This window comes from Lampetra fluviatilis, chromosome 39, assembly GCF_964198595.1.
Source record: "Lampetra fluviatilis chromosome 39, kcLamFluv1.1, whole genome shotgun sequence".
NCBI classification, from domain to species: domain Eukaryota; kingdom Metazoa; phylum Chordata; class Hyperoartia; order Petromyzontiformes; family Petromyzontidae; genus Lampetra; species Lampetra fluviatilis.
In genome coordinates this window covers 3,601,087-3,621,739 of record NC_136313.1, presented here as the reverse complement: position 1 = coordinate 3,621,739, position 20,653 = coordinate 3,601,087, and the positions used below count along the sequence as shown (strand labels likewise).

At 49.4% G+C, this 20,653-nt stretch overlaps 2 protein-coding genes across 6 annotated transcripts in view; both read left to right on the top strand.

Moving 5' to 3' along the window:
* The window catches only part of APTX (aprataxin), a 179,627-nt gene that overhangs the window by 11,546 nt on the left and 147,428 nt on the right, over window positions 1-20,653 (top strand). The window lies entirely within an intron of this gene.
* The window catches only part of LOC144945877 (C-myc promoter-binding protein-like), an 85,264-nt gene that overhangs the window by 49,695 nt on the left and 14,916 nt on the right, over window positions 1-20,653 (top strand). For 3 of the 5 annotated variants that reach the window (XM_078874487.1, XM_078874484.1, XM_078874488.1), the window contains exons 9-23: window positions 202-346; window positions 1,540-1,715; window positions 4,517-4,617; window positions 6,183-6,401; window positions 6,939-7,084; window positions 8,121-8,254; window positions 9,243-9,378; window positions 10,208-10,414; window positions 11,747-11,875; window positions 12,271-12,397; window positions 14,776-14,901; window positions 15,255-15,404; window positions 17,580-17,777; window positions 19,090-19,437; window positions 19,819-20,472. In XM_078874487.1, coding sequence (XP_078730613.1) covers window positions 202-346; window positions 1,540-1,715; window positions 4,517-4,617; window positions 6,183-6,401; window positions 6,939-7,084; window positions 8,121-8,254; window positions 9,243-9,378; window positions 10,208-10,414; window positions 11,747-11,875; window positions 12,271-12,397; window positions 14,776-14,901; window positions 15,255-15,404; window positions 17,580-17,777; window positions 19,090-19,437; window positions 19,819-20,472 — 2,996 coding nt within the window. The remainder of the gene's footprint in view (window positions 1-201; window positions 347-1,539; window positions 1,716-4,516; window positions 4,618-6,182; window positions 6,402-6,938; window positions 7,085-8,120; window positions 8,255-9,242; window positions 9,379-10,207; window positions 10,415-11,746; window positions 11,876-12,270; window positions 12,398-14,775; window positions 14,902-15,254; window positions 15,405-17,579; window positions 17,778-19,089; window positions 19,438-19,818; window positions 20,473-20,653) is intronic. The other 2 variants (XM_078874486.1, XM_078874485.1) reach the window with 2 other exon arrangements.

The following is a 20,653-nucleotide window of genomic DNA, read 5'->3' as shown; positions in this document are numbered from 1 at the left end:
AGCCGATAGTTTAGCAGAAGCTCAATGGATTGTTGCTTCATCCATCAGTGGATAGATCATAGCTCCTGATGATGGTGACGTGATCGTAAGGCTATAACAAGACCCCTTATCAATTAATGAAGGGACGCAGCGATCCACGCAGTAGTGGACGCACCGCAAAACACAACGAGCGAAGGTTTCCTTCTCTCATGCCCCGGGCAGTGGCGCGTCGTTCTGCACGCTGCTCCAGAACCTGGGGCCCGAGAACGCGGCCACGCTGCTCCTGTTCGCCCTCACGGAAAACAAGATCCTCATCCATTCGCTGCGACCTGCCGTGCTCACCAGCGCTGCCGAGGCCCTCAACGCGGTGAGCGGGACACCTTCTCTCCCCCCCCCGCCCCCTCCCGTGACCTTCCTCCGCGACCCCACGGGGTCGCCACAACAAACTCTGGTCCTTCTACAACCCTCGGCTCAGCAGCAGCCCCCCCTTGGGAGGTTTAAACACCGCCGCCCTATGGCCTTTTGTGGGAAAAGTCTGCACAAGCTGGGGATAGGCGCACGCCTTATACAGAGTGCTTCAAAAACATTTTAACTTCGGAGAAATTGTAACAATACCACAAGAAATGTGCCTTCGGGCTCTGGAGACCACCTGGAGAGATTCCAGGCACGCGTTGATAATGATGGCAAACAAGTGGAGACGTTGACTTTTTGAAGCTATTAACATACATTTTTTTTTTATCATGTTACAGTGAATTATCCGTTATTTTTTCCATTTAAAAACGATAGTCCCATATAAGTGTTAACATTTTTTTTGAAGCAGCCTGTATACTAAGCGAGCATCGTACGAAGAGCAGTATCTTCACAGTGAGGATCCTTACCCATAAACATCTAGCAGTTCAAGAGCATTCGTTTAAGCAAGACTTACTCGGCTGACGAGACGCTGAATATTGCGTGTATTTTATTGCACCTCCGATTAGAATGGTTGCCTATGTACGGTGCTAAAGAAGTTCAGCATAAATATATAAGCCATCCTGCTAATATAAAAAAAAACACTTCCCACAATGCCATGTAGCTGATGGGATGTGTTAAAAACAATACAATTATTATATTTTTTTTAGCTGTGAATCCTAGATAGAATCTTATAAAATCGAATGTTAGTAAACAATGCTACGCCTTTTGGCGTCATCTGGTCCAACACCACGTGAGACTCGGCTCTAAGAAAAGCTGTCTCGGGTGTGGACCAATCAAATTCAAGGACAGTGCATATCATTATCATCATCAGAGTTGTTTCTTTTTGTTTGCATTTTGACTGCTTGTGTTGTGGTTATTGCAAACATGATCCCTTGTATAAAGGTGTCAGTTTTTGTACCAGTTGAAAGGGTAAAGACCTATTACTAATGCTACTTAACTTGCTTGTGGGTTTAACATATTGGACGGAATCCTTGTAAATTCTATCGAGAACATCTAAAAGACAAACGTACGCCAGTGCTCGTCTCTCCACGGGGTCAACATCACCGTGACCTCCTCCTCGTTACCACCCCCTCCTCCTTGCCCCCGCAGATGATCTTCCCGTTCCACTGGCAGTGCCCCTACATCCCGCTGTGCCCACTGTCACTCGCCGACATACTGAGCGCGCCATGCCCCTTCATCGTGGGCCTCGACTCGCGATACTTTGACCTCTACGAGCCCCCGCCCGACGTCGTGAGCGTCGACCTCGACACCAACACAATCTCGCAGTGAGTGGGCCCCTCCCCCCCCCCCGCGCGTGTGTGTCTGTGTGGAATTGCCGCGGAGGAGGCTCGTGAAGGACCCTACTGGGCAGTTGGAGGCAGTCACCCTCCAACATCATCTGAGGGCAGAGCAGCGACGCTAACAAACGGAGCGCCGGGCGGCTAAAAGGCAGCAAGTTGGCGCAGTAGGGGGATACAGCTGGTGCATCTACCGGTCATCTCAGTCGGCAAACCTATCGCGTCTGCGTCTGTCCCGTGACCTGTCAGCGAGCCTTCGACACTTCACGTGACCTCAGTGCACCTGGTCTAACAAAGACACCGTGGTGACGTCACCGTCAATGGCGGGTATTGGTATGAGAATCGCGGCGGCCTCCGCTCGACTGGTTTTGACCCGGCACAGGGTGTCACCCAATGTGCCCAACACCATCCCAACTGTGTCATGGGACGGACGCCTCTTTTGCCGCTGTGCAACTGAGCCATGCCGGGGCTGTGCTGCAGCAGCAGCTTGGGGAAACTGCCATGGTTGTTTTTCCACTGCAGAACACCTCGGAGCCATGCTTCTGATGACGCACTGCAGTGAACGAGTCGATTTGCAAGTGACGCAACACTAGATTGAAAAGTAATTTCTGGCAAATGAGGTTCCAATGGTGTAAATGCTTACCCCGAGCTCTCATACTCTGATGGTGCATTGTCTTTGAGTTGTGCGCCTTTTGGCGTCATCTGGTCCAACCCATGTGAGACTAGGCTCTAAGGAAAGCTGTCTCGAGTGTGGACCAATCAACTTCAAGGAAAGTGCATACATTATCAGAGTTATGTTTTTTGTTTGCATTATGGCTGCAGGTATTGTGGTCTATGCAAACATGACTCCTTGTAAAAAAAGGTGTCAGTTTTGTTGCCAGATAGAAGGGTAAAAAACCAATTATCAAGTAATTTCTTTATCACTGCTTTTTGTGTTTTAGTTTGTTGTCCTTTCCCCGCACCTCCGAAAAACGTGGTTGGCTACGCACGGTGCAAAAGATGTTCAGCATACATACAACATATTAGTGACGCGACATGAGACGAAATATTATTTGTTTCTTTCGGTTAAGTCACGTCTAAAGATAAAATAATACATTTAATTAAATAATAGAATACGACGTTTCGATTGCAACACAAGCAATCATCATCAAACTATAGACAGACATATTAGCAGACAGATATCACCAAGATACATAGCGAAATAGTCATTAACATCGCACTTGGCCCTGCTTGGCCCCAAACCGCGTTGACTTGTCTTGTGCGGCCAGCGTTTCACAGTTTGGTTCTTCTGAGGCTCCGCAATAGCCAATGGAAAAACCACCTGTATGGTGAGAGCCCCGCTGAACGTTAGGGAACTGTTCACGGAAGCGGATATCACAGAGCTAGTTTTGAGATGTGACCTCTCCCTCAATACTAGTTTTGTGGATATTATTCTTTGGTTCTTTCGGTAAAGTCACGTATAAAGATAAAATAATAAATTAAATTAAATACTAGCATACGACGTTTCGATTGCAACACAAGCAATCATCATCAGGTATAAATTAAATAGAAACACAAATCTTGTATACTTAGAAATGTAATGTAATACAACAGAGAGTCGGATAACATAACAGTCAACACCCTACCTGGTTAATTACGTTCTTCCTGAGAATGCTAAATTTGAGAGAGAGATAAAACACAGAACCAGAGACATAGACAGACATATAAGCAGACAGATATCACAGAGATACATAGAGAGAAAACAAACATAGGCACACAATTTATTATTTTATCTTTATATGTGACTTTACCGAAAGAACCAAAGAATAATTCCTGCAGTCACGAAAGCTCCAAATTAAGTTTGTGGATATTGTCATAGCAGGGTGTGAATGAAAAAGTGCAATCTTGTTTATCGCATGAAGGATTAAAAAAAGGCCACTATAATGTTTTTTGTTTTAATGGGAAGGTCCTTTGAAAAATATTTACCGCAGTAATTTCTGACACGGGGAGAAGGGGGGTGTCGTGGGGGTGGTGGGGGCGCACTGGTCGATGGGGTTTCCAAGACATTATACACTTGGTATAATTGGAATAGGTTGCAGGGAACAGAGACTGTATTAAAAAGTAGCCCATCAACCATTTCCTTTCAGAAATATAAACTGGTATAAAAAAAAAGTTTCTAATTTTATATGAAAATTTAATTGGGAAAAAACCCCCCCAGGCTGTGTCCCGGTTGTATGCCAGCTGCCAATTTGCAGCTGGGTATTAATGGTAATGAAACGGCATCATGTGTAACCGTGCACGTTGAATATTTTTAATTAAAAAGTGTGCCATTAAAATCGCGTTCCCGAAATAACAATGCTCGGAAGTTCTAAGTAAATCTCATAAGTGCATTTTAGATTTGAAGCTTTCGTGACTGCAAGGATTCATATTCTTAGGTTTTTTCGGTAAAGTCACGTAGGTAAAAAATTTAAATCAATAAAAGTAAAATAAAAATTACGACGTTTCGGAGGCAACAGAAGCTTCCGTCTTCAGGTGAAACAGTCACAGCACGATAGCGATACAGCTATCAATAGCGATACAGCTATCGTGCTGTGACTGTTCCACCAGAAGACGGAAGCTTGTGTTGCCTCCGAAACGTCGTGATTTTTATTTTACTTTTATTAATTTTAATTTTTTACCTACGTGACTTTACCGAAAAAACCTCATAAGTGCACTCTACCACATCCTCGGTATTTGCGTTTGCTTTGGCAGTGACTGGAGAGCTCTCATATCCACAGTCTGATGGGTTTGTGGTTGTGACCGATTGCCAGGACGGAGGAGAGGAAGTCTCTGAACTGGCGGCTGTTGCCCAAGAAACCGTGCAAGAACCTGATGAGCACGCTCACCAACCTCCACCAGCAGATCGTGGCGAGTAAGTGGAGATGCAGTGGACAACCGTCGCTTGCTGTGTCCCTTCAGATGATGTTGTTGTCCTCCTCCAGGTCCATTAACTGCGTTCTCAAAACGTATTTCAATTATACCATTGGAACCTCATTTGCCAGTAAACAATATGATAATTGTTTTTTTAGCCTTCCGTTTGGCAACAAAACTGACACCTTTTTTACAAGGAGTCATGTTTGCATAGACCACAATACCTGCAGTCATAATGCAAACAAAAAACATAACTCTGATAATGTATGCACTGTCCTTGAAGTTGATTAGTCCACACCCGAGACAGCTTTCCTTAGAGCCTAGTCTCACATGGGTTGGACCAGATGACGCCAAAAGGCGCACAACTCAAAAACAATGCACCATCAGAGTATCAGAGTATGATGGTGCATTGTCTTTGAGTTGTGCGCCTTTTGGCATCATCTGGTCCAACCCATGTGAGACTAGGCTCTAAGGAAAGCTGTCTCGGGTGTGGTCCAATCAACTTCAAGGACAGTGCATACATTATCAGAGTTATGTTTTTTTGCATTATGACTGCAGGTATTGTGGTCTATGCAAACATGACTCCTTGTAAAAAAAGGTGTCAGTTTTGTTGCCAGATAGAAGGGTAAAAAAACAATTATCATAATTTGAATTATGTCTCTGCTTTGTCTGCTTTCAAACCCCATCCCTTTAAAGTGGCCCCCTCCCCTCTGCAGTTGGGTCGGTTGCCCCTGGTTCTGTTTTTGTTTCCTGCTGTTCATGCATTGAGCATTGGGATACTAGGATGGAAAGCGCATTATACATTTGAATGATAATTAATAATTATTTCAGATGAATGATTCATGCAATCTAAATGTGACTTCCAAATGATTGAGATATTGAAATCTTATCTGTTTAACTGAAATGTGTATTCTATATGAATATAATAGCAAGATGAATGAAATATTGATGTGACCCGCAGAGAAATGAGATGTTGATTTTTTTTTTCCCCAAGCAAATTACATCATTACTTTTCCTCTCAACAAACATTTTCTCCAGTTGCGTGTGATTTCCACGTATCCCTTGGATAGATGATAGGCATCACCTATTCACTAATGCGGTGTCCTTCATAAGAATGAGATTAGAAAATCATCTTTTAGATGTCTTTCAGATGAATATGATGTTCACCTAAGCCAGGGCGTCCAACCTGTAACCGACCAAGAGCAAACAGATACCCATGAGTTCTGCAAAAAGCCAAGTATTATATACGTGTATATATAATTGACAGTTTTCAGCACAGCATGGGAGACATTCATGATTCTTTGCTACTTTGCTAGTACGTTCAACGTTATGACCCTTAGATAGCTCCGCATGTGCTTTATAAAAGAGTCCCATGCAACTCGGGAGACTCCAGTTGGCCACCGCTGACCTAGATGGCTAAGATGCCGCGTAAGGTGCACACGGACGTGTAACCTCCTCTGCTCCGATCGCTCCGGTTTCAACATCGGCGAGTCCCTGACCTCACCGCCAATGCCACCATCGCCGCCTGCTGCCCCCCCTCCTCCACCGCCGTGTGACCCCGCGCAGTGAACCACCGCAGCATGGAGGACCCCGTGCTCGAGTCCGGCATCTTCGACCTGGACTTCAAGCGCCGCGCCCGGCAGCAGCAGCTGGAGATGGAGATCCAGGAGGCGTTCCTGCGCTTCATGGCCTCCATCCTCAAGGGCTACCGCACGTACCTGCGCCCCATCACGCAGGCGCCCTCCGAGAAGGCCACGGACGCGCGCTCGCTTTTCGACCTGCAAGGTGGGAGCTGATTGGGGGGTGGGGGAGGGGTGGCGTAAGTTTCGGATGCCTCCGTGGATGTGATGATGCATTGGAAGAAAAAATATATAAACTAAACTATTTTTATGTTACCAGGTAAGGCCCACTGAATTATAGAGCTCTTTTTTCATAAGTGACCGGGCCACAAAAGATTGGGTCGGATCGCAGCCACGACCTCCTGTATACCAGGCGAGGTAGTTAACATCTCGACCACTGTGTTCGTTGTGCTATCAAGAAGGGCCGTTGCCCAAAACCTCGCCAATTTTATTTGTTTTTCTTTTAAAGCGGCTTGGTTGACGAGTGTGAGTGTCGCCAATGCTGCATCGCCAGTCAGATTAATAATGATGAAATCGTTAATCGAAATAAGGTTTTGGATGTTAAATGTCAATGTTGGCGCCTGCAGGTTTCTTGTTATTCATGACATTGGCCAATCCGCACGGGCATGGGAACCGTAGTGCAGTGAGAAAGCCTCGAGACGGGCACCAAGTCTCATGTTGACCATGCGATCGTTACTCGCAGGCTTCCTGAAGAGCCGCGACCGAGCGTACAACAAGTTCTACTCGCAGATGATGCGCACGCAGATGTTCATCCGCTTCATCGAGGAGTGCTCCTTCGTGACGGACAAGGACGCCAGCCTCGCCTTCTTCGACGACTGCGTGGAGAAGGTGGAGTCGCCACGCCCACCCACGCCTCCCCCTCCGTCTGTCACTCGGCATATGTCTCGTGGAACCAACGAAACATGAGTTGTTCGAGACGGTGAAAATAAGGCAAAAGTATAGTGTGAAAAATAAGAATAGGCTTTACCCTTTCTGCCAATAAAAAAGATGTTAAGATGTTCAAATACCAAATAGATACCTTTTGCAAGGAACGAAGTCTCCGTTAACCACACGTATTCGTGATGAACATGTTCTGATAATATACGTGTCGTCTTTGAAACTGATTGGCCTACACCAGAGACAGCCTTCTTTATGGCCTAGTCTCACCAGTGTCAGACCAGAGAACGCCAAAAGGCGAAAAAAAATGCACGTATCAAGAGTATTTATAGCTCGGGCTGAGCAGCGATATCTTGGGACCGTTTTGCCAGTAAAAAGGTCCCAAATATATGTATATACAGGTTTCCTTGCTTTATGCGGTAGATGCGGTTCAAATAAGTAATATTTAAAACACTTTTTTCAAAACACGCTTTAATGAAATGTACCGTACGAGTAATGGAAGAACTCCACGACTCCAGGAAGTGGCCTCGAAGCTTGCCATAACGTAAGGGACCACGTAGTTTAATGTTCTTCTTAAACACTTATTTTGATTGAATCTTTAAGATAATTTAGAGCTCTTTCTCAATCCGCTGGTGGATGAAGGCCTCCCCACTTCATGTCAGTCGGGGGGCTGGGGGGTGCGGTGGGTGTTGACCATACTTCACCACGCTGGTCAGCGCACGTTTTGTGAAGGGAAGAGGAGCCCCGGGACAGGTTGGGTGTTTTCGCTCGCCACCAATGTTGGCCATGGCCAAAAATCCGACTCCGCGCGAAATCAATTAGGCCCAGCCAAGCGCGGACGGCACCTCCTGGACGTCTACGAAAAAGATCTTCATAGTTCATCGGGCTCCTCCTCCCGTATGAAATAAACACTCCGATTCTGATTCGCTCCCGTGACGAGCTTGCCGACCCCGTCCCTGTTTCTCTTCGTGCCGTCGTGTCCATCCAGGTGGACGTGGAGAAGGCCGACGATGTGCGACTCATCGAGCTGGACGAGTCGTATCGCAGCGAGCACACCGTGTTCATCACTCCTCCCGAGCCGCCCGCAGGCCCGGGGCCCGACGCGCTTAAGTCCGCGTACAAGTGAGGCCCAGCAACTCGAGCAGACACACGTGCGCGGACGCTCGGACCCCTTCACGCGGTTATAGGGCTCTCGCCAACCTTGCCCCTTGGGAGTTGTTAAGTCGGGTAAAAAAATTAAAATTAATAAAAGTAAAATAAAAATAAAAATCACGACGTTTCGGAGGCAACACAAGCTGCCGTCTTCAGGTGGAACCGTCACAGCACGATTGCTGTATCAAGATACACTGATTTAGGTTGTATCAAGTGAGATACAGCTATCATGCTGTGACAGTTCCACCTGAAGACGGAAGCTTGTGTTGCCTCCGAAACGTCGTGATTTTTATTTGTATTTTATTTTACTTTTATTAATTTTAATTTTTTTTACCTACGTGACTTTACCGAAAAAACCTAAGAATATGAATCCTTGCAGTCACGAAAGCTTCAAATCTATAGTTAAGTCAGGGTTTCACCACCAGGGTCGTTACGCACTGCACTTTGCACGCTGGCTACATGCGGTGCGAAAGAAGTTCAACATACGTACGTACGTGATTGTTAAACGTGTGTGATGCAAGAGGCCCTGTGCATGTGCTTCGTGTTTGTCACGTGGAGGGGAGCGGTGGCGTAATGCTTGGCGTGGTTCACTATGAACCTGGCTACTCGAGTTCAAATCTCGGCCATTGCTAATATCAGTGGTGATTGATATCTGAACGGTTCCTGGGCCTCCCTTAGGTTGACTCGGCCTTAAACAATAGCCTTGCACGGGCATGATGCTGACCACACCTCGTCATCGTATGCCGTGCCAGCCTTAATAGGCGCTTGCTCACAGCACTTGCCCCAACAGTCTGTTCAGGCTATACGGGGGGTCTTTGTTTCAGGTATCACTCTCCGCCGATGTTAGCCAAACCCAAAAATGAAAACCACCTCACTTGTTTCGGAGCAAAAAATAATCACGTTAACGTGCGTTTTTTGTCGCGTCCTCGTTTCAACTGCGGTGGCTTCGTTGTCCCAGGTACTCGGGTTTCCCGGTGCTGAATCACTCGCTGTTCGAGATGCCCCTGGGGCTTTTGAAGGTCCCTCAGGGCTGCGCCAAGAAGAACAGCTGCCCCAACAGCCCCGCCCCAGCGCTCGCTCGCCGTACCAAGCAGGTACACACGCCTCGGAGTGGCACGACTTTTCCACACATATACACACACACACACACACCTATTCTTAGGTTTTTTCATTACTTGATACAGCTGTCGTGGCTGTGACGGTTCCACCTGAAGACGGAGGCTTGTGTTGCCTCCGAAACGTCGTGATTTTTATTTGATTTTACTTTTATAAATTTTTATGTTTTACCTACGTGACTTTACCGAAAAAACCTAAGAATATGAATCCTTGCAGTCACGAAAGCTTCAAATCTAGGACACACACACCTGTGAACGGAACTACCCAGCCGTGTGTTCACACGCGTTTTGGTGGTTAGTGACGTATCCAACGTATGCAACTTTCTATTAATAGCCCTTGTCGCCTGTGTCCGTACAATCCTCGAAAGTGTCTTTTAACGGGCAATGAAATGAAATTGCTTGCACTGACGAGGGAGGTGGCCGAGTCGGCTCGGGGTCGGAGCACTGGGCTTAGCACCGCTGGGATTCTGGGTTCGTTTCGGAGTTTCAGCCTCCTGTAATGAAGTCGGTGGCTCAAACGTAGTGAGTTGGTGGTCTCAATTCGGTCACCGATCACAGCACGCGGAATAAATTCCAGTTCTACGAATGGTTAAAATCCCACCTTTGGTGGCTACGTACGGTGCGAAAGAAGTTCAACGTACATACTACAGACACTGGAGGGTCGTTACACTGTCAGCGGGAGTCCTTGCAGAGTCTGCGAGAGAGGCCTTGCCTCGCCACCGACCCCTAAAAGTTCCATCGCAGGCGCGGAGTCTTCTCACACGCAAACAAACCCCTCGCGAAAATGTTTTGCGTCGCCCTCCGGCAGGAGATCAAGTCGGCGCAGAAGCAGGCGCGCAAGTGCTCGGCGATGCCGCAGATGTGGGCCAAGTGCCTCCTGGGCCACTGCTACAGCCTGTGGTTCATCTGCCTGCCGTCGTACGTGCGCGTCACGCACCCCAAGAGCCGCGCCCTGCGCACCGCCTACGATGTGCTGCTGCGCATGCAGGCGCACAAGCTGGAGCCGCCCGACGAGGTGACGCGAGCTTCGTCTATGCGCGCGTGTGTGTGTGTACGTGGCCGCGTGTGTGTGTGTGTACGTGGCTGTGTGTGAATGTGTGTGTGCACGTAGCCGTGTGTGTGTGTGTGTGTGCACGTGTGTGTATGTGTGCACGTGGCCGTGTGCGTGTGTGTACGTGGCCGTGTTGAGTCTCTGCTGTGTGCATGTGTCCGTGTTGAGTCTGCGGTGTGTGTGTGTGGCTATGTGTGTGTGTGTGTGCACTGTGTGTCTGTGTGTGTGTGTCCATGTTGAGTCTGCGGCGTGGGTGCGCGGCGTCTGTCCGTTTGTGTTGTTTTGTCCGTGGTTCCTCATTTGTTCTCTCTCGCTCGTTTTGTTTGCTTAGCCGTATAATAACATACATTTTGAGTGCTTGCCATGACTTAATCAGTTTCCACCGAGTCAAATGGCTTTTCATAGGTTTTCAAATGCTCAGACGTGAAGGTATTCAATATTATGTCGTCGATTCCAGAATCTGGTTGGTGGACAAAGCTAATAGCATGACAACAAGTTGTGGCACATCAGCCTTTACAAGTACAGGTAGTCCTCGACTTACGATGGAGATGCGTTACGACGACCCCATCGTAAATCAAAAATATCATAAGTCGAAGATGGCCTAGCCTACCCAGGAGTCTTAAAGAATGGTGATAATTTAGCAAAATAGAGCAATTGACAGTACCGTACTGTATAAACGATATACTGTATGTGTTTATTAATTACAATACTGTATTGCACAGTAAAATGTAAAGTAAAAAAAAATGTAAATTCTTAGCCCACCTATATGAACTGCAATTTAATAGAAAGTTTTTTCAGGAAACAATCCCGGCAGCGTCCCAACGTACAGTATCGTACCTCGTACGCTGCTGCGTTTTCCTGCCGCGCGAAATTTATGATATTTCACAATTTTGCCGTATCGCTATCGCCGTCGTACGATCGAGATATCGTAAGTCGGACCATCGTAACTCGGGGGACTATCTGTATATAACAAGGATCCTCCCGTGTAGCGTTAACATTCTTTTGGGGAAAGTGCTGTTAGCGAGCACCTACGAAGGCTGGCACGGCACACGACGACGGTGTAGGTGGCCAGCACCACACCTGGCCGCCTTTGCCTCCATAGTGGCGACGTTTGCACACCACACCAGGTACTCATTTGAGGCTGAGTTGACCTAGGGGAGGCCCAGGACCTGTTTAGATAATCGTCACTGGTGTTGGCCGTGAGCGGGAATCGAACTATATACACGCACACAAACATAGTCATAATAGAAACACGTTGGTTGTTCTCATGCCGTGTGTCCGCTCTGCACGCTGTAGGTGTGCTATCGCGTGCTGATGCAGCTGTGTGGCCTGTACGGACACCCAGTACTCGCCGTCAAGGTGCTCTTTGAGATGAAGAAGATGGGCGTGCAGCCCAACGCCATCACGTACGGCTTCTACAACAAGGTGGGCGGCCGAGGCTTAGAAATCTGCGGAAGCAGAGTCTCGGCTACCAGTGATATAATAGAGTGTAGTGCGAGTTGATGGTCTTAGCCCGGTCGCCAGTAACTTAAGTGGAAGATCCATTGTCCTACATGGAGACCCACAGACTCAAAAGGAGAATCCAGTCTGATTGCTGTGTGACAGACATTTCTCTCTATTGCAAAGCTTATGGGAAAATGTAGCACTCCGCTGTGGACAAAAATAAATCGCGTAAAGGGGATCTTGGAGGTAGTTCTGTGATGTCTCATTCCGCAGGGTGTCCCATTACACGTGTTTAATTCACCGCTGCGTGAGATTTTCAGTGACGTGTCTTAAGACGCGCCCCGTATGTTTCCCCCTTCCTCGTGTGGCGTCCGCAGGCCGTCCTTGAGAGCACTTGGCCCTCCGGAAACCGGGGCGGCTACTTCCTGTGGACGAAGGTCCGGAATGTGGTGCACGGCGTGGTGCAGTTCCGGCAGACGCTGCGCAAACGCCTCCCGTCGGCCGGTGATTCACCCACACTGTCAGGTGGCATGATGGACCGTCTGGGTGGTGTCTAGCAGTCAGATCATCCGGCCATCTGGTAGTTAAACCTTCTAGCAGTCAGGTCATCAGTTCATCTGGCCATCTGGTTGTTAAACCTTCCAGCAGGCAGATCATCTGGCCATCTGGTTGTTAAATCTTCCAGCATGCAGATCATCTGCCCATCTGGCTATCTGGTTGTTAAACCTTCCAGCATGCAGATCATCTGGCCATCTGGTAGTTAAACCTTCCAGCAAGCAGGTCATCAGGCCATCCGGCCATCTGGTTGTTAAATCTTCCAGCATGCAGATCATCCGGCCATCTGGTAGTTAAACCTTCTAGCATGCAGATCATCTGGTCATCTGACTATCTGGTAGTTAAACCTTCTAGCAAGCAGGTCATCAGGCCACTGTCTGACTTTCTGGTATCCAGGCCTGCTGGCAGCCATGTGATCTGGCCGCTTGATGGTTGCACCTTCTGGCAGTCGTGTCATCTGAATGGCTGCCTCTTGGGTGCATATCTGGTCACCTAGAATAACTGTAACACAGACGTTTTCGCGGCATCTTGTAATCCAAGTGCGGTCTTCCGCGTTGGGCATTGTGTTGAGCATCACTCCTCTCAAGCTTTCAGCTGTGCACAACTGCGTGGGCATCTTCAGTAGTTGTAAACTTGAGAGAGTGAAAAAGCCCAAAATGCAGTTCGAAAAAGCAACCCAACCCGGGATACCGTACTCGGATCGGTCATGTCGTTGTTTAGCCGTCTGGCTCTCTAGTCATCAGACCGTCTAGGAGTCTGTCTTTTTGCCCTGGCTGTCATGTGACCATCATGAAATGGACTATCAGTAATATTACGATCAGCTGAATAATACCTTTGGACAAATTTGCTGCAAATGCAACATTATTTGCCCCATTGTTGCAGTCCACACCAAACTGTACAACCAAGACTTTCTCCCAAGCAGCATTGTCACCGATTAACTTGAGCTTAGCGGAAGCCGCAATTATCCAAAACACCCAAAGCTCTTAGTGATACTCACCTAGAACAGTCCCGGACACACTACCTTCCCTTGCTACGGAGGCCGAAGACAAAGATCTCCCGTTTATCCTTGAAACAGACTGTTGGAACAAGTATGAAAAATAAGAATGGGTTTTACCCTTTCTGGAAATAAAACAGGAGGTGCTCAGATGTTCAAACGCCAAATATAAATATTTTGCAAGGAATCAAGTCTGCATTAACCACACGCACCTGTGGTGAACATGCAAACAAACATGCTCTGATAATATTTGCATTGTCTTGGTTCTTTCGGTAAAGTCACGTAGAAGGGAAATAATACAAATAAAACATAATATTATTTTATTATTTCCCTTCTACGTGACTTTACCGAAAGACCCAAGAAGATGAATCCCTGCAGTCACGAAAGCTTCAAATCGAAATTTATGCATTTTCTTTGAAACTGATTGGCCTACTCCAGAGACAGCCTTCTTTATGGCCTCATCTCTCACCAGTGTCAGACCAGAGAACGCCAAAAGGCAAAACGTAACAAGGAACTCCTTTCGCACTGTACTTAGCCAACCATGGTCTCTAATCGGAGGTGTGGGGGAAGGACAACAACCTAAACACAAAGCAGTTCTCAAGAAATTAGTTTTCAGTTTAAATTTAAAAGTGCATAGCTCCTAATGTCAGTAGGAAGAGTGTTCCAGACGGGCGCAGAAGTGCATCTGGTGCGGCTGCCATCTTTGTTCGATGGCGAGCCCAAAGCCGCGAGGATGACCGGAGTTTGCGTGATGGTTTATGCTCTTTGATGAAATCGGCTAAGCATTGTGGCACATTTGTGGCAAGCACTTTGTGACCTTGTAGTGCCGTTTGGCAGGACCACAAGGGGGTAGTGTTGCCAGCATTTTTGTCTCTCCCGTGCTCATGTTTACATGCAGCACCACTTTCTAATTTTTGAGGCCGAGTCAAACTAGCAGAAGCCCAGGACCAGTTCATATTATCACCACTGATGTTAGCCATCGCTAGGAATCGAACTCTGGTCGCCAGGTTCGGATGGCAGTACCGCGCGAACACTATGCCACCATAATAGAGGTTTTTTTTAGGTTACGGGTGGATGATATTGGTCCTGAAAGCCTACAAATTAAACTGACTTCCACCACTCCCCATCATGAAACACACAATTTCAATCACCACTTGCTATATCACATGGGACGTGGACACACATACGCACACACACGAAATCCGTTAACTCTGAGGCACCTGCACACTTTGAATCGGTGCTCTCTCATTCACATGGGACATGTTTACCAATCATTAGGCTTGTGCAGTGTGTCGTGGGTTGTGACGCGTGCCCTTCGACCCTCCGCGTGCAGCAGACGGCAGCGACGCGGGCAGCCACGGGAGCCTGGAGAGCGGCGCGGACGCGCACGGCTCTGAGCACGTGCCCTCCACCAGCGAGCTCACGCACGTGGGCTCAGCCGAGGATGTGAGCAGCACAGGTATGGTTGGGGAGGGGGGGCGTGCATAGAGACCCACAGACTTGCATAGAGATGCGTCAACTTGCATAGAGCTTCGTTAACTTGCATAGAAATCCACAGACTTGAGGTGAGACCCATAGACATGCGTAGAGAGCCCCGTAGACTTACAGAGACGAATAAACTCGAGTGCAGAGATGTACGAACTCGCATGGAAACCCACAGAATTACATCGAGACCCATGGACTCGCAGAGACCCATAGACTTGCGTAGAGACCCATGGAGTTACATAGGCCCCATCGACCCAAAGTCCAGTCCTCCGGTATACCCCCGGAGATTTTAACAGGGGACGTTCGATGGCCGGCTTGGCATTGCAGGAGGCCATTCGGACCAGGGCTACAACTCGCTGTCCAAGGAGGACGCGCAGAAGAGCGAGGCGCTGCTCTCCATGGCGAGCCGCCTCTCGGGCGTGGCGCCGGGCGGCCTGCGACCGGGCGAAGCCCTCCGCGAGAGTGACAGTAGCTCAAGTAAGAGGCGACGACGCGTTCTCGGCGGGATTCCCTGGTTGTGGGGGGGGGGGTGGTTCGTTGGGAATTGGAGAGCGATGTTCTATGTACATATCTATGTGTGGGGGAGCGGTGGTGTAGCGGTTAGCGCGCTGCGCTACGAACCCGGCGGTCCGAGTTCGATTCTCGCTCACGGCCAATACCAGTGACGATTATCTGAACCAGTCCTGGGCCTCCCCTCGGTTGACTCGGCCTCAAATGGGTACCTGGTGCGATGTGTAAACATCGCCACTGGGGAGACAAAGGCGGCCGAGTCTGGTGTTGGCCACTCACCCCCTCCTGTGCCATGCTGGCCTTCATCGGTGCTCGCTAACAGCACTTGTTCCTACAGTCTGGTCAGGCTATACGCAGGATCTTCATTTTGTTTGTATATATGCAGGAGGAAACCTGACTGAGAGGCCTTCATTCACCAGTGGATTGACCTTTGCTGAATGTGATGGCAGGCGATGTCAACACGTGTACCTCTGAGTGAGGGTAGAAATGCAAATGAATGAATCTCAGAAGCAGTTCCGCCGGGTTGTCGTGTGAGAGAGAGGCAGCTCTCAGACGCACGTAGCATTTCTTCCTTCTTTCGCACCATACATAGCCTACCGTGGTGAACGGAAGTGTGGGGGGAAGGACGACAGACTAATCACAAAAAACAGTTCTAAAGAAAATTAGTTTTCAATCTAGATGATCTAAAAGTGCACAGCTCCAGTGGCTTCTTGATATCGGAAGGAAGAGCGTTCCAGACGGCTGCAGAAGCGCATCTGAAAGCGCCGTGCGATGCGGCGACCGTCTTTGTTCGATGGCCAGCCAAAAGCCGCTACTGCCAGGATGACCGGAGTTCGCTTGATGGTTTATGCTCCATGACGAGATCGGCGAGGTACTGTGGTTCAATTGTGGCAAGGCACTTTGTGTGTAATGAATTCGACCTTCGAATGTATTCGTTCGGCAACCGGAAGCTGATGCAGCTCAGCTCGGCAAGCGCTGGACACAGACACGGTCCGATCTTGCAGTACGATGGACTTCTTCTCGCGCGATTCCCAACAAACGTTCAAGAACGAATGGCGCGGAACGGGTGGCAACGGAGACGACATTCACGGATTCATAATTTTAAAAAGCTCGTAGGATGGCACGGAATGGGAACGTTTCAATTGGTGGGCTAGGTCTTACAGTTTTTTATCCCCATAAAGCCTCGGCTGGAGGATGAGTAAGTAGGAGCACTCTGGCAGGCATCGTATTCCAAGCCCACGAGCCTCCGTAAATAAACTCTTGCGTTCTCACCGTTCGCTAAGCGGCCTGAGAAATGTCACCCCGACTGAGTGATGTCATGTCAACTTTGTGAGTCATGACCCTCCTGTCACGTCTCCCACACACACAACACAGCTGGGATTTGATTACGGAGAATTTTATAAACAAGCATGAGCTCATCGGACGATGCTTGTTTTTTTCAGAAGAACATCTGAATGCGTTTAATTCACAGTAAAGTTGCTCAAATTGATTCTTATGCTCACGATGCATGCGGTGACCCAACGCCGGTCACGCACAGTAGCAGAGGTGGAGCGGATGGGCAAATTGCTACATCGGTAAATTCCTCGAAGCAGCATGCGCAACCCTGCTATTGTGTACATTACAAAATAATAATTCGTTGTTGATAGAGTACCTTTTATTCCTTTGCCATCTTGGAGGGCTTTACGCGTGATAAAGCGACTTACATCACACAGCATCTCATCCAAGGATGTGGCTTATCACTTGGTCTGGGAGCAGGAGGCAATGATAGCTATGTGTAATCCCAGTTGACTAATTTGGCTCTGCCGTATGTATGCCTGTGTGTGTGTATGTGTACACGGTGGGGGGAGCGGTAGTGTTGCGGTTAGCGCACCGCGCTACCAACCTGGCGACTTGAGTTCGATTCCCGCTCAAGGCCAACACCAGTGACGATTATCTGAACCGGTCATGGGTTCAACCTCAAACGAGTACCCGGTGCGATGTGTCAACATCGCCACTTGGGAGACAAAGGCGGCCGGGCGTGGTGCTGGCCACACACCCCCTTCGTGTGCCATGCCGGCCTTCATAGGCGCTGCTCACTAACAGCACTTTCCCCTACAGTCTGTTAAGGCTACACGGGTGGGGGATCTTTGTCCTCCTACACAGTGTCGGACGGAGACAGCCGGCAAGGCAGCCGGGACCAGCTGCCACAGGCGGACGCGAGCGATGCCACGGATGCTGCCGGCGACCACGCCGACCTCGAGCACAAGCGGCCCAGCTTCCACTCGGTGCGAAGCATCGTCAAGATGTCGTGCGGCAGCTTCGACAACTCGGGCAGCATGGGTGACGTGATGGGGGGCGCCGGTAAGAACTGGGATGTGATCCCCCGTGAGCCTCTAGCGCGGGCCGCCAACGTGGGACCGACAAGGCTGTCTTTCTTTGCCGTAGCCGTAAACCCACGGAACGCTGTCGGCCAAGAGCTCTCCCAGTACCGTCGTGCTCTTCGTCTTCCTGATGTGTTGACGTGTATGATTACACGTTGTCTTGTATGATATTGCATTGCGTACACGATACCGTGCTTTTCAGAAGGCGGGCGTTGTCGCAGGGAATTCTCTATAATAAAGGCTTTTTTGGGTTAGATGACTTCAATATAAATGTGTCGTTAAACCCACCACCACCCGACACAGCCATTTTTTGTAAGGTTTGTCGCGTAAAGAAAACGTGCCCGTTAGTTACTACTTCAGCACACCGGAGTGTTTGAGAGTAAACCCACACAATTGACAATTTCAGTGACTTTTCGTTGGTGATTACAACCAGCTTCATCAGGCAATAGCCAGAATTCGAATTCTCTACCCGAAAAACTAAAGGATAGAAACTGTGAGATCAACCACTTGAAGAGAGATCTTAAACATTTTTTTATTTAGAAATGTTATTTGCATGATTGATAAACAAGTTAACTTGTACTTCTCCGAGAGGTTTTTAATGCAAATTTATAGACACTAATAACTAGGATTGTCAGGATTTCTCAATTAACAACGATATATATTTTCACAATACATGCACGAATTAACTATTTGCCATTTACATATGATCGCTGACGCCTTTGAGAACGTACATGGCACTTAGGGAAACGGATAGGATGATTCTGATTGGTTGATGCAAATCCTGTGGTTACGATGGATTTGTAGAAGTGTTGAGAGGGCTAAATCATCACAAATAAAGTCCGTTACTAATAATAATGAACCGATACATGGAGTAATTTCAAACTAATTAATGATCAGTTCAACTCCCTTTTCTCCAAAACATCTGTGGGGAATTCATTTTTATTCTGGTGGGTACACTTAACTCTTTCCCGCTCCAAGACGTCTGCAAGTCGCAAACGGCTCAGCGTTAATTTATTTAGAGAGGCGTAGCGCCGTTGTTTTTAAAGACCTTGAACTCACCGCAGAGAACCATAGCGCCACGACCAAACTCTATGATAGCTGGCACCAAACTGTGCCACACGCCCTCCTGCATGGCCTTGTGGAACGCCTCGGCTCCGATCAAGTTATTTTAGTTTTTACTCCGGTTTCATTTTGGTGATGTACACGTACATCATCGGAACAGAACGGGAAGAACGGCTTAATCCTTTTATCGCTCACAGTCGCGGCGATGTACCTCGTGCGTGTCTCCGCAGGCAGCACGGCCGGGCTGCTGTTCACGAGCCAGGGCTCGTACGACGAGCCCTCCTTCTTGGACGGCGCGCTGCCCGCCAGCGCGGGAAGCGGCGGGGGCGGAAGCGGCGGCGGCGGGAAGGGCTCGGCAGGCCGGCGGCGCCAACGAAGCGTCCACGACGGGACGGCGCCGCCCCCCCTCCAGCGGCAGCGGACGCTCGCCGAGCGGAGCTGCGTGCTGGGCGGGCGGCCCGGCCTGGACGATGCGATGCCCACGGGCTTCATGGGCGCCGACGAGAGGATCCTCACGGCCGCGATGCGAGCCGAAGGCCGAGTCGACGGCGGAGGCGCCGGGGTGGAGGCGAACGCCGGTAGGGGGTCACGCTCGGTGTGATTTTTAATAGGCGATGTTTTGTGTCGATGGCGCTTCTTCATACCACATGAGAAGAGGGGCCAGAGCTATGGTGGATGAGAGTTTGATATCTGCATGAGGGTCACACCTGTAGATGCGCTCTGTATAGTTTTCATCGCTTTTAAATCAAACCAAGTTTGTTTTATTCTGCGTCGCTTAACAAAGTTAAAAGAGATACAAAATGTTTAGCCAGGTCGAGGCCAATCAACTCGCCTGCACAGGTGGCTGAAACTCAGATTTAACCTGATTCTATTTTTTTTACTTGATAATAATTGAGAACTGTTTTTCACTAACCGGATTGTCTTTTTACACTCACCACCCACCCCACCCTCCACCCTAGCAGCCAGCACGGACAACCTGGGCTCACAGCACTTCGCCACCGAGAAACAACCAAGGCCCCACTTGGAGAAGTCCGACTCTGCTGACATATTCAGCCTCGACGACCTGGACTCGGAGCCCGTGAATCTCGTCGGCGCCTCCAAGTCACAACAGGGCACGAAGACATCCCCCCCGCCGCCTCCTCTACCGCAGGCGCGTTCTCCGCAGAAGCCACAAGCCAGGGTCAGCTCCGCTCCGCTGTTGTTGACCAAGGGTGGCGGCAGCGGCGACGCCGGCGACTGCGTCGACGACCCGGAAGCGAAACCGGGGTCGTCGCTACCGGTTAGCACTCGGCCGGCCGAACGCAAGAGCGTGGTGGCGGGCTTCGACCCGCTGTCCCTGCTGGTGGCCGAGACGGAGGACGTGAAGTCCCTGGACAGCTCCAGCTCCGTGCAGTCGCTCGTCCCGTCGGTACCGCGCAACCTCGCGGAGGAGATCGAGACGTACATGACGTCGACGGCCGAGGTCGGCCGCTCGCCCAGCATGGAGCCGAAGCGCGGCGTGAGGGCGACGCGTCTGGAGCGCCGCTTGAGTCTCCCGTCGCGATCCCCGCAGCGTGGCGTGCCGCGGTCGCTCACCTTCCCCAACCCGCAGCCCGACGCGGAGGCCAACGCAGGTGTGCGCCGGCTGGCGATGTTGGTGCGCCGGCGAGCGCTGCTGTCGGGTTGGCTGACTGTGCTGCCGGCTATGGGTGGCTGCGCGTCTCTGTAGACTTCTTCTTTGCTCTCGTGAGCTCGAGCTGAATGAGCTGCCAGCTGATAAAGGTGCTGCTGGTGATTCTGGTGCTGCTGTTTTGT